A 13,202-nucleotide genomic window follows, 5' to 3' on the forward strand; every position below is an offset into this window, starting at 1 on the left:
CCACCTGAAAAAAAGGATGCTTCTAAACTCTGATATTAATATAGTCTTAATCTTGAGAGAAACAATAAGGGGGAAGGGAGAAGAGATCAATATGCTTAATGAATATTCACACAAAAATATGACGATAACAAAGAGACTATCACAATTTATTTTTGAACATTATACCCCATGACCTGGAATATACAGTTAGTTTAATATTAGGAAAACTATAAGCATAATTGATTATTTAAATAGACAACAATGAAATGACTTGCCTACAACCGCCCAGATAGAATTGTCTAAAACTAGACTTGAACTCATTTTCCTGACTCTGTTCACTGTTCTATCTATTGGGCCACCTAGGTTTCCAGAAAACTTGTTCATAAGTAGGGAGTAGTATAATAAAAATTGGAATATTGGCCAACTTTATTTACTATTCAGTTCCATATCTCAAATCACTAGTTACTTTATAGAGCTAGAAAAAGTAATAATCAAATTCATCTAAAAGAACAAAACATCAGAAATCTCAAGGGAAATTTTTTTTTTTCTAAGTGGGAAGCATAGGGTTCTATAAGTACCAGATGCTAAATTGTAATACAAGCAGTAATCATCAAAACTAGTACTGGTTTAAAAAAAATAAAAAGTAAGAAGATTGATCAATAGGACAAATTAAGTACATATCAGTTAAAAGGAAACAAACTGAGCAACGTAGTTTTCTTGGGGGTGTAGTTTTTCATAGGATTCCCACAAGATTCTTTCCACATCCCTCTTTTCTTCTCTATATTCATTCCCTTGGTGATTTCCTCAGGTCTCGTGGTTTCCATTATGTTCTCTATACAGATGACTCTCAGATCCTAATCTTTATCTATGTCTTAATATCTCTCCCAACTTCCAGTTTCACATCTCAAACTGGATGTCTCATGGCCATTTAAAACTCAATATATTGGGGTGGCTAAGTAGTGCAAGGATAGAGCACCAATTGTGGAATCAGGAGGACTTGAATTCAAAATCAGCCTCAGATATTTAATACTTACTAGTTGTGTGACACTGGGCAAGTCCTCAAGGAGCTTATATTCTGTTGGGAGGAAAACTATACAAAAAAGGAAGCTGAAAAGGGGGAAGAGGGGTATGGAGGAGGAGAAAAAGAAGGTACCCAAGAGGGACAGGGGATATCGGAAAGAGAAATCCAGAGGACTGCAGCTGGCGGGAAAGTATTATAGTTATAACCATTTGTGTCTTCTTTATAAGACTATAAGCTTCATGAGGGAAAGGACCACGTGTTAGCTAAATTTTGCATTTCATCCACTAGCTAGCATGGCTCTTTCTACACAGTTTGCACTTAAATAACAATGATTTCAGTCTCATTTTTGTCTTTCTATGCTCCTAGACTTAGCACAATTCCTGGCCCATTTTACTCTCACCAGGCTTCTGATTTCAATGATAGATTTTCCTGTTGAATGCTATTTTTAAAAATATATCAATGTTTTATGCATTTTAATAATTTTTGTAATTTGGGAGGGTAAGCATTTGTATTTCTGAAGTTATTTAAACCTTAAAGCTGCACTATGACTTTTTGGGACACCTCATATTTTACATATGTATGTGTTGTTGCTCCCTAAAGAGCCAGAGTTTCTAGAACATAGTAGTCTTAATAACTGTTTGATGGCATATATATATATATATACTTTTATGTATAAATGTATACATGGTTTCTCCATAGAAGTTGTTACATCTCTATACATTATTTATTCATTGATATATTAATATTTCGTTTATTAATTTATTCACGTTACTCATTTTAGTGTGTTATTTTATATGCATTTATTTTATCATTACTTGTTAATTTTATTATTATATTATCTTAGTTGTACACTAATTTCATACATTGCCTTTATGTTTATTTGTTGTTTAAGTTTGTTGTTATTCAGTAGTTTTTCAGTAGTCTGCTTCTTAATGATTCCTTTTGGGGTTTTCTTGGCAAAGAAAATGGTTTGGTTATTTTTACAGATGAGGAAACTGAAGCAAATAGGATTAAGTTATTTACCCAAGGTCACACCGCTAGTAAGTGTTTGAGGGTGCATTTAAACTCAGGAAGATGAGTCTTGCTAATTCCAAGTCCACCTAGCTGCCCTGTTACAAAATAGGCATTTTGAAAATTATTTTTCCCACCACATGCCAAATTGACTTTTCTAACAAAAGATTCAAACATAGTACAAGGGAAGCACAGGTGGGTTCCACAGAGATGCAGGTTGTGTTGTAACTGGGATCCTTTGTTTTGTTTTATCGAGTCTGGAGTTGTTAAATGCATCCTTGTCGAGGAAAGTAAGAAGGAAAGAGAAAGAAGAAGTGGGAGAAGAAAAGAAAGAGGGAAAGAGGAGGGAGAAAGGAGAAGAGAGAGTGGGAGGAAGGGAGAATGAGGAAGAAGAGGAGAAGGAAGAAGAGAAAGAGAGGGGAAGGAGGAAGGAAAGAAGAAATAAAAAAAGAAAGGAAGGGGAAAAGGAAAGAAAAAAGGAAGGAAGGAAGGAAGGAAGGAAGGAAGGAAGGAAGGAAGGAAGGAAGGAAGGAAGGAAGGAAGGAAGGAAGGAAGAGAGAAAGAGAAAGAAGGAAAGAAAGAGAGAAAGAAAGAGAAAGAGAGAAAGAAAGAGAGAGAAAGAGAAAGAAGGAAAGAAAGAAAGAGAAAGAGAGAAAGAGAGGAAGGAAGGAAGAAAGGAAGGGAGGAAGAGAGAAAGAAAGAAAAAGAGAGAAAGAAAGGAAGGGAGGAAGAGAAAAAGAAAGAGAAAGAAAGAAAGAAAGAAAGAAGAAAGAAAGAAAGAAAGAAAGAAAGAAAGAAAGAGAGAAGAGAGAAAGAGAAGAAAGAATGAAAGAAAGAAAGAAAGAAAGAAAGAAAGAAAGAAAGAAGAAGAAGAAAGAAAGAAAGAAAGAAAGAAAGAAAGAAAGAAAGAAAGAAAGAGAGAGAGAGAGAGAGAGAGAGAGAGAGAGAGAGAGAGAGAGAAAGAGAGAGAGAAAGGAAGGAAGGAAGGAAGGAAGGAAGGAAGGAAGGAAGGAAGGAAGGAAGGAAGGAAGGAAGGAAGGAAGGAAGGAAGGAAGGAAGGAAGGAAGGAAGGAAGGAAGGAAGGAAGGAAGGAAGGAAGGAAGGAAGGAAGGAAGGAAGGAAGGAAGGAAGGAAGAAGAGAGGGAAGGAAGGAAGGAAGGGAGAGAGAGAAAAAGTAAGGAAAAGAGGGAAAGAAAAGAGAAAGAGGAGAGCAGAGCGACCGAGACAAAGATAGGTTAAAATAGTTAAAACAGGTAAGAGAACATTTAATAAGCTAATCGATAGCCAGCATTTACATACCGCTTTGAGTTTTGCAAAGCACTTTACAAATATTATTTTATTATTTTCCTCATTTTACAAATGAGTAAGAGATGTTTTATTTCAGGCAATGAGGAATTCTACTTTTTCGGCGGGGGGGGGGGGGGGGGGGGGGGAGAGGGGCGGGGGAGTAGCTACTTTCAGCCATAGTCTTATGCCTTCAGGGTGAAGCACCTCCCCTGCAGTGTGGCCCCACCCCATTGCTGTGAAGCCCCGCCCCTTATCCCCGCTGGCCCGCCACTCATGGCCTCACCCATGCATGGCCCCACCTCGGCAGCACTGCGCCTGCGCCGTAGCCTCCTCAGCCGTTGAGGGCGGTTGGCGAGGGAGGCTCCTGCTGCCGCCACCAGCAGGCTTGGAACCGCAATGACCATCACGTACAGCTGCATTGCTAATGGCCGGGTGATCCTGGCGGAGCTGGCCCTGACTGGAGGCTCCTATCAGGTAGCCACCCCTCCCGGCCTTAGGGCCCGCCTAGCTCTCTCGTTGCTAGGCGAACTCTGCGGCCCCACCACGTGTTGTCTCCAAGGGTCCTCTGAGACCCGCGGCCTCTTCTTCCCTGGTTGTCCTCTTCGCTGTCGGGCTTCGGGGAAAGGCTTTGTTGTTAAACGCAGAGCCCCGAGGGAAAGTGGAGGTACCGGAAAACCCACAACTATAAATTACTGATTGAAAGGGAAAGTGAATCCCCCTTAATCCCCCTCTCAGGCCTTTGACAGCTCCTGATTAAAAAAAAAAAAATTTAACACCCCAACCTCAATTTAACTTACATTTTAATTAAATTAATTCAATATGCATTTTATTATATAGCTAATATATTTAATAAACATGATATATTATTTATCTAGCACTTGCAAATCTAGGGGATCCATCCGATTCCTGCCCTTAGTTTGCATTTCCTTAGTTCATCATGTTCCAAAAATTTTGGTGCAGTATTAAACCCCTTGGGAGGCTGCATTAAGAAAGAAAGAAAAAAAAGGAAGCGAGCATTTATCTTGTGCTTACTGTATGCCAGGCACTGGGACTAAGTGCTTTAAAGATAATACCTCTCTTAGCTTGGGCGCATGGAGCGCTAGCTTCTCCCAAGAAGGAAGGACCAGGTTTCAGATCTGATTTCTGATCAAGTAATTTCAACCTCAGGGCCCAGTGCGGTTGGTTCCTGGAGATGATCAGTTTCAGAGAAGGTGGGGCCCGCCCTGAGTAGGAGGAGCTTACTGCCCAAGGAGGGATGAATGAATGAATGAAAGCACAAGGCTCCCCCCTATTTAGAGTGTGGGAGAGGCAGCCTAGGAAGGAGCTGACCCGTGATGGCCTGAGACCCTGCAGGTGGCCCAGGAGCTTCCTAAAAGGCTGCCTTGTATATTGCATGACCGCACATATATAATCTATATCACATTGCTTGCCTGCTGCAGGAGGGGAGAGGCACCGAGGGAGGGAGAGAATTTGAAACTCAATTTTTTTTTTAACTGAATGTTAATATGCTTGGAATATACATGATTTTCACTTGGGAAAAAAAAAGACAATATATTCCAAAGCAAGTAACAAGATGACTTGATAAAAGAAATTTTCCATGCAATTGAAACTACAGGTTTGGTTCAAAATAAATTTGGAGGAGGGGAGAGTGAGGACTTAATGGGGGCCAAGATTTACAACCGGTATGAAACTAAAAGGAATCAGGACGTTACAGTCTATCAGGATCCTCCACTAGCTGGATGACCCTGATTGCCTCGGTCTCCTTATTTGTCTGAGAGGGATCGTCAGGCTCCCAAGTCCCCGGGTGATGGTGAGGAGCACTGCGCTAGTACGTTGTAAATCGTATTGACGTTAGTTATTATGAACACTTAGCATTTACTGGTATATAGTAAACACTATATAAATATAAACTGGTATTATACAAAGTAATAGTTCTGACCCTACTTAAATCTTCCCCTATTGACACTACTTTTGTGACTTCGGAGTCCCCTTAGCCTCCGTTCCTCATCCATAAGATGAGAGTTAGATAGTTGGAGGATTTTCAGGCTTCGGGCCATTTCTGACTTGCCCCGCTCTTCCCCTTCTCACAATGACCCAGAATTTGCCAGGGTTGTTTTCTAGAGTACTGGGCTATAGCTTCCCCTGAGATTTGGGAGGTACAATAAGGGGCGTGGTTAATGTTTCAGGGGCTAGGGGTGGGATCGGGCCCTGAGCCTGCAAGGCACCAGACAAAAGTGGAGACTTTCTGAAGGGCATATGCCCACATCGCCCTTTCCGCTGATACAAAAGTCAGTGTACAGCATTCCTCAGGGCACTTGATAAGAGAAAAAGCTTTGAGGACCACTGGATAGCATAGATGTGATTGATATTTTTATTTGAAGAGAGCAGGAGGAAGGGCGCTTGACAATTATTTCTCTTTCTAGAAGAAAGCAATGAATCATTATAAGTAGATTTTGTTGTTGTTGTTGTTGTTGTTGTTTTGTTTTGTTTTGTTTTTTTTTTTTGCTTAGTTTCAGTGGAGGCCTTGAGTCTGGACAGAGATAGAGGCTGAGATGAGAATTTGAGATGTCTTACAGTAATCCCGTGAAAATGATGTGCCCAGTTAAATTGGTGATTGGTGCTGATGAAAATCCACAGATGGTCCTTTACATGGTAGAAACCATATCAAAACATGGTTATGATGCACCAAGATTGATTATTTATCTAGATTTCTATCCTATTTTCTCCCAGTGGGCATGAATATTTATAATAAACATGATATTTGTTACTCACCAACCAAGCTAAACTTACCATGATCCAGTTAATTTATTAAGGAAGAACAAGTCTATAATTATACATCTTCTATTTGTTTCTCTATAACAGACTGAACATTAATAGTTTATTTTTAGGATGCAGTTTCATCAGTGCTAAAACTAGTGCTTCTAAAGGCTGAGAAAAAGACCACAGCACGAATTGGAAGGTAAGGGGTGTGTTTCTAGGGTTGTGGTCTGCACAAATTACTTTTTAGTGGCTCTCACTTAATGATCTCACTGCTCAAAAATAGAGAAGGCACATATTAGACAATACTGTAAAATGACTTTAATTAGACTATATCTTTGCTTTGTTGTACTAAAGACAATTTGAACTATCAAGCCCTTTCCTTCATATCATGCCAGTTATTCACAGTAACAACTACTTGATTTCTGGAAAAATTCAAAACTTTTTTTCTCAATAAATATACAGATTTGAAAATAAAGATGTTTTATTTAGAGGGAAAGACTGTATGCGTTCACCATCAGCAAAAATTAAGTGAACCATGAGAACAATTTAGGAGTTGTACCTCTGCCATCTGGGAAATCCAAGTAAAATTTTTGGGCCTTCCCTTCATCCCAGAGAAGAAATTGTGTATAGTTGTAGCATTAAAAGATAAAATTTGTTATTATACAATACTATACATTTAATTTAAGCATTGTGAGTTTCTAAAGCTTTTCTCTGTTATCTGCTGGCCTTTGCATGCATGTTGCTTGTGGCTTCTGCAAAACTCCTCAAAATTCCCACTTAGTTTCTTATGCAGATCCTTGATTTATCAGAACTATGATGGGGAAAGTTGTGATGTGAAAAGAATGACTAGACATAGTAATGCAAAAGACTACTGAGAATTCACATATGAAAAAAAGGATACATTTGTCATTTCTACTTTATCCTGAGCCATATATATGATTCTGAGTTTGGTAACAGCTCCTTCATATGCAAAGGCTAGTCCTTTCTGGACCAGACAAAGCAATGTTAATGATCCCTCATTAAAAATGAAGGCATGATAAACATGATAAATTTACTCCTAAATTATTTCTGAGCTGTTTTCTGGCCTCCTAGATTATTTGAAATCTATCAAAAACAAGAATTTAATTAAAAATTTGTAGATTGAAGCATTAGGGGATGTGCCAACAGAGCCTCCCTCCAGTTTTCCCACATCCCTCACGGTAAACAAGTGCCAAAAATGTAAGCAATAAGTCCACAAGTCCATTTCAAGCACCTACTCTTGAGTTAAGTCCCTGTGCTAAGCACTGGAAACCATTCCCTTCAAAAGTAAATAGATGGTTAATCAGATGAATATTTTCTTATTCAACCAGCACAAAATGTGACCCTACCCACCCCAAAAGCAAACATCTGGCAGGACCATTTTGAAATGTATACTTTGATTGGCATACCATTTGGTAACAAATTTTGTCAAAATTTAACATTTCAGTCAATGTCAAAATAAGTAAATTCAAATGTCAAATATATTAAATTTAATTTCAACAGAGATTTATTAGGCACTGTGCAAAGTGAAGGACTTACAGAATTAAACATAAGTGATCCTGCCTTCAAGAAGCTTTGATCTAGGGGGTGGGGGGAAATGGATGGGGTAGTAAAGAAGATAGATACATAATCAAGTCAAAAATTGATTCTCAGAAAAAAAAAACAGAAAATGCCTCATATCTGAGGTGACAACTGAAATATGCTTTGGGCAAGCTAAAAATTCCATGCTTTCCATGGTGTAAAATAGGTATCCCATTTGGGTTAACTTGGAAAATGTCAAATATTTCACAGCCAGAGTGTCCTAGGTAAAGACAGCTAGATTAAACTACATGTCTTTAATTTTGTACATTAAATATAGAGTAAGTAGATGAATTTCTGCAAAATTATGATGTAAATGTATATATCTTTTCAAAGCTATGTCTACCATACTCTCTTTATTGATGGAATCACTTACTTGTGTGCCACTGACAATCCCTTGGATGTTACCTTACCAACTGCATTTCTTGATGAGGTAAGGAATTTTTTAAGCTATTTAAGAACTTTATTTGAATCACCAAATTTCTGTAAGATTTCTGTGTTTAGATTTATGTGTGAAATAAGTAGTCTAACCTCACAAATACTTAGGACCCTAACTATAAAAATTAGCATTGAGTAGATGGAAAACAGTACACTAGAAATCTACAGATATTTCAGAAATCCTTCATCTTACCCTTCACCTTTGCCTCTGCTTTTGTATCTCTTCTCTGGAGAATGTTTCTGAAAACGGGAATGTGACTCACTTATCTTGGGTGGATGAAAAAAATCAAAGAATGACCATTTTCAGGAAAATCAGGATACTTTTCAATAGAAAATTGTCTAACAATACTACATGACAAACATGATAACAATGACTGCCTTTCAAGATTTGCCAAGTGTTTCACAGATATTAATATTATCAAAGTATGTGTGTGTACGTTGGAGAGACAGCAGTGTAGTCTCCCTTCAGAATACAGCTTTGGGCCCCAGCAGTCTAGGAGATGCTAAGCAGGTGCTGATGTTTATTGGGGAGATGGAGAATCATGATTAGAAGCTGCCTTCATCGATTAAATCATAGGTCTGAGGGGGAGGGCTGTGTGTGTGTGTGTGTGTGTGTGTGTGTGTGTGTGTGTGTGTGTGTGTGTGTGGTAATTCTGTAACAAATCTTATACCAAGCTAGAAAGACTTTGAACCTGAATGGTGATGGTTCAGTTATGTCCCACTCTTCATGATCCCTTTGGAGTTTCCTTGGCAAAGACACCGGAGTGGTTTGCTATCCCTTCTCCAGCTCATTTTACAGATGAGGAAACTGAGGCAGACAGGGTTAAGTCACTTGCCCAGGATCCCCCATTAAGTTAGCATCTGAGGCTGGATTTGAACTCAAGAAGATGAGTCTGGGGATGGAAAGAGCCATCTGCATCCAGAGAGAGAGAGAGAACTATAGAGACTGAATGTGGGATCAGAGCATAGTGTTTTCATCTTTTTGTTGCTGTTGTTTGTTCTCTTGGGGTTTTTTTCTTTGTTCTTTCCCTTTTGACGTGATTTACCTTGCAACATATGGAAATATGTTTAAAAGAAATTGTGCATATTAACCTATTTCAGATTGCTTGTTGTCGGGAAGGGAAAGATGGAGGGAGGGAGAAAAAATTTGGAACATAAAAGTTTTACAAAAATGAACGTTAAAAACTATCTTTACATGTATTTAGAAAAATAAAATGCTATTAAAATTACAAAATAATATTGAGTGGAAGAAAATGACATTCAATGCTCCTTGAATAACAAAGAATCTCCATATATATTTGGATGTTTTTGTAACACACACAAAAACACATATACACCAAAAGATAAGCCTTCCTGACTCCCTGGGCTTTATTTATTCCCTGTGTCACCTAGCTGCCCCCAGAGCAGTGGAAGGAGATGTATTTGTTACCCAAGAAGCAACTCAGCTAAATTCAAATGGCTCATACCCAAAGGACTGCCCATCACATGATATATTCTTTTGGCTACACCAAGACATGGGGAGCTGGTGATGATTTCTACTGAGAGGGAGTATATTTTAACAGATGAAATCACATATATCTTTTCACCTATTGAAATATGTATGTACATATACATAACTTAAAAGTGAGTATTATATAGGATAATTGCCTATATTATTTTTCCTTGTTTTGTTGTTGGTCAAAAGTATCGATGCAGTGTTGTTGGGAGGAAAGCATTTATAGACCATACATCACTTTTTGTTATATTATCTGTGACCCAAACACACTCTTGACCTCCCAGTGGTTCAGATATCATGTGGTTTCCTGACCAGAGATAAAGAATGAACAAATTCAGTCTTCATTTTTATTTACAAATGTACAATACAAATTAGAGATCTCAACAAATGTGAATTTATGGAAAAATCAATAAGCCAGACTCTCATGACTCAAAAAAGTTGCATCCATGAGTCATTTGTATCGACCCTCATTTTTTGTTGTCCAATCCCAGTTAAATGGGGGACAATTAGGTGGCACAGTGGATAGAATGTGGAGCCTGGAGCCAAGACATCCTCCTGAGTTGAAATCCAGCCTCAGAGACTTCCAAGCTATGTGACCCTGGGCAAGCCACTTAACCCTGTTTGCCTCCATTTCCTCCTCTGTACAGTGAGCTGGAGAAGAAAATGACAGACCTCTCCAGTATCTCTGCCAAGAAAACTCCAAATGGGGTCTCAAAGAGTGAGACATGACTGAACAACAAAAGCCTATTAAATGCTGCCTCTGCTCAAGCTGATTCATATGTGCTCAAGCTTTTGTCACAGGACTTAATCTCTAAATCAAGGGCACACAACAACAATCACATGGCCACTTACTGGTAGAACCTATATGATAATTAATCCACAAACATGATAAAATCCCTACTATGTGCCAGGTACTGAGGTAGGCCCTGGGGAGACAGAGTCAGAAATAAAACCATTTCTAGCCTCAAGGAGCTCTCCCGTGGGTGGGGAAGTGGGGAGAAGGCTGCAGCATTTACATAAACATAACAAAGCTCATAAAGAGTAGTAGCAGCAGGGAGGGTCTTAGGAAGGGGGGGGGGGGGGGGGCTTCTAGAAAGCTCAGAGAATACCAAGCCTGGGAAACAGCCCCAGAGCAAAGGCATAAAGAGGACTGGGGAGAAGAGTTCTTTGGCTGGACTACAAGGGCAGGAAGAGGGTTACTGTATAAGGTTACAGAGGCAGGTCAGAGCCAGTTTGCAAAGGGCTTTAAAAGCCAAATAAAGGAATTACATTGATTCTAAAGGCAATTGGAATACTTTGGAGTTTAAGGACCGGATCTCTCTGCATGGCAGGAAACATGTGGCCAGCTGTGTGTATGGTGCACAGGAAAAGCCTTGAGGCAAGGGGGCCAATTTAGGGGCTCCTGGTAAGAAGTGATGACAGCCCTGCGAGTAAGGGCAAGAGCTGAAAGATGCCAGCATGCTTCTGATTGGCAAGAACTCTCCAGAACCATCATGCTGCCTGAGACCCTCCCCCTGCCTGGTAGTACCTGCTGAGGGGGCTCTCTGAACAGTCACCAAATCCACCCCATTCCAGGCAAGAACATATCCATCAGTTGCTCTGTGGGTTTCCCACCACCCCCTGAACTTCCCAACTTCACTCTGCTGGATCCCCAACTCCCTGGAGGCAGGAGGACTTCTTTTTGTAGTTGTGTCCCCAGCATGGCAGCCTGGGCCCTGGCGGAGAGGAAGCACGTAATAGATGCTTTTTCATTCATTCAGGTAGGAAGGACAAGATTTGGCCTCTGATTGGACATAGGAGGTGAAGGAGAATTAGAAATTAGGAATAACACCGAGGGTGTGAACCTGGCCCACTGCAGAGATGGCGGGATCTTTGACAAAAATAGGAAAGTGCAGAGGAAAGAGGAGGAAAATGAATTTGGTTTTGAATATATGGAAAATTGGGACAGGGGATCCAGTTTTTAATATTCCTTGGGCAGACAGAACATGGACAGGAAGTTAGTGCTGCACGTGTAGCTATGCAGGAGTGACAACGCAGGGCTTCCCTGGGTCCTTGTAGGCCAGGCAGCCACCACTGGCGGCTTCCTTCCCCACGTGTGCAGTGCTCGCTGCCTGGCTAGATGACGGATATCCCCATGGGAGGTCTCCGTGGGAAGCCTTGATGGACGGCTCTGGAATGCTGCCCTCCTCCCTCCAAGGAAGATTGGGTGAGTGCTCTGAAGGGAGCAGAAGAAGGAGCCGTGAACCACTCTGCCCTTCCAATATTGCTGGCCTCCACACGCAATTTTGTAGGCTAAAAAGCTGCTAGGGTTTTGCAGATCACGGCCTTTGAAGGGGATCATCCACAGGGCTGACTCCTTCCCACCACATACTAGAAGATCATCATAGGCAGCTGGTAGTATAATAGAACACTGGCCCTGGAGCCAGGAAGATCTGAGTTCAAATTCAATCTCAGATACTAATTGTGTGTGATCTTGGGCCAAGTCATTTAATTTCTACTTACCTCAGTTTCCTTATCCATAAAATAGGAATAATGGTAGCATCTTTCTCCCAGAATTTTTGTGAGGATCAAATGAGATGATAGTTATAAAACTCTTTTCACAGTGCCTGGCACATAGAAGGTTAAATAGTAATAATGGTGGGGGTGGGGGGTAAATAATGAGTGAAGCCATTTATCCAGGAAGATAGCAAACAGAAATCATAGACTTTCAACATACCACAAAATGCATAGAATTAAAGTGTTCTCCATCGCGGAGTACGGGGGTTTCAACTCGCCCAGAAGAGATGCTCTGATCTCACCCGCAAGTAAATTTCTCAAAGGAAGGAAACAGGCTAGAGAAAGACTAAAGATCATTCCATCTAGTTCCCTCACTTTACAGAGCTGGGATGGCCAGGACACAGGCAATCTGGACACATGTTTAAATACCAGGGATACTATGCTTCTAAAAGGTTAGAAATCCTGTATCATTCGTTAAGCCTTTGCTATGGACTTGAAATGTGCCCTAATTTTTGTTTGTACTTTTTTCAGTTATTTTTCAATAGATTTAATTATAAATTAGTGTTTTCATTGCTTTCTCTAGGTGAGCAAAAATTATTCTGAAAATCCCTTGATGTTACAAGAACCTTTTCCTCCTTCAAATGCAATTATTGCAGATTTTCAGCATGTGCTGGGGAAATGCATGGTAAGCAGTCCGGGAGTCCTATTACTCTATTTTGTGTGGTTATTGCAGTGATCCTTTAAATGTGTGACAAGATGTACCTTTGAGTTTTGAAAAATTAACAGGATGGATGTGCGCTAACGCATTGGTACCATAGGTTGGAGAGGTCTGCCCCTAATCAAAAGACCTAAAGAAAGAGCATTAAATTTATCTGAGATCTCTGAGGATTACAGTGTGGGTGAGTCCTCCATTATGCAGTTTGAGATATTTCTAGGCTTTTTGCATAACTGAAGAAAAAAACAAAATCCATCATCTACTCACTATCTACTCTTAAGCCCGTCACTCAGTGGGCCTTGTTGGTCCTGGGACAGGCAGCATGCCATCCATTGTTGGACCCACAGTCCAAGCCTCTCCATTTTGTTAGAATTTGTGCTCAGCTCTCAAACCTTCCAGAGCTC

General features: G+C 40.2%; 1 protein-coding gene across 1 annotated transcript in view; it reads left to right on the plus strand.

The window, feature by feature from the left end:
- The first annotated feature begins 3,566 nt into the window (after positions 1–3,566).
- Positions 3,567–13,202, plus strand: part of LOC141546415 (vesicle-associated membrane protein 7-like) — a 51,719-nt gene continuing 42,083 nt past the window's right edge. The window contains exons 1-4 of the mRNA XM_074274210.1: positions 3,567–3,772; positions 6,187–6,257; positions 7,991–8,087; positions 12,667–12,768. Coding sequence (XP_074130311.1) covers positions 3,695–3,772; positions 6,187–6,257; positions 7,991–8,087; positions 12,667–12,768 — 348 coding nt within the window. The 5' untranslated portion in view covers positions 3,567–3,694. The remainder of the gene's footprint in view (positions 3,773–6,186; positions 6,258–7,990; positions 8,088–12,666; positions 12,769–13,202) is intronic.

This window comes from Sminthopsis crassicaudata, chromosome 6, assembly GCF_048593235.1.
Source record: "Sminthopsis crassicaudata isolate SCR6 chromosome 6, ASM4859323v1, whole genome shotgun sequence".
Lineage (NCBI taxonomy): Eukaryota > Metazoa > Chordata > Mammalia > Dasyuromorphia > Dasyuridae > Sminthopsis > Sminthopsis crassicaudata.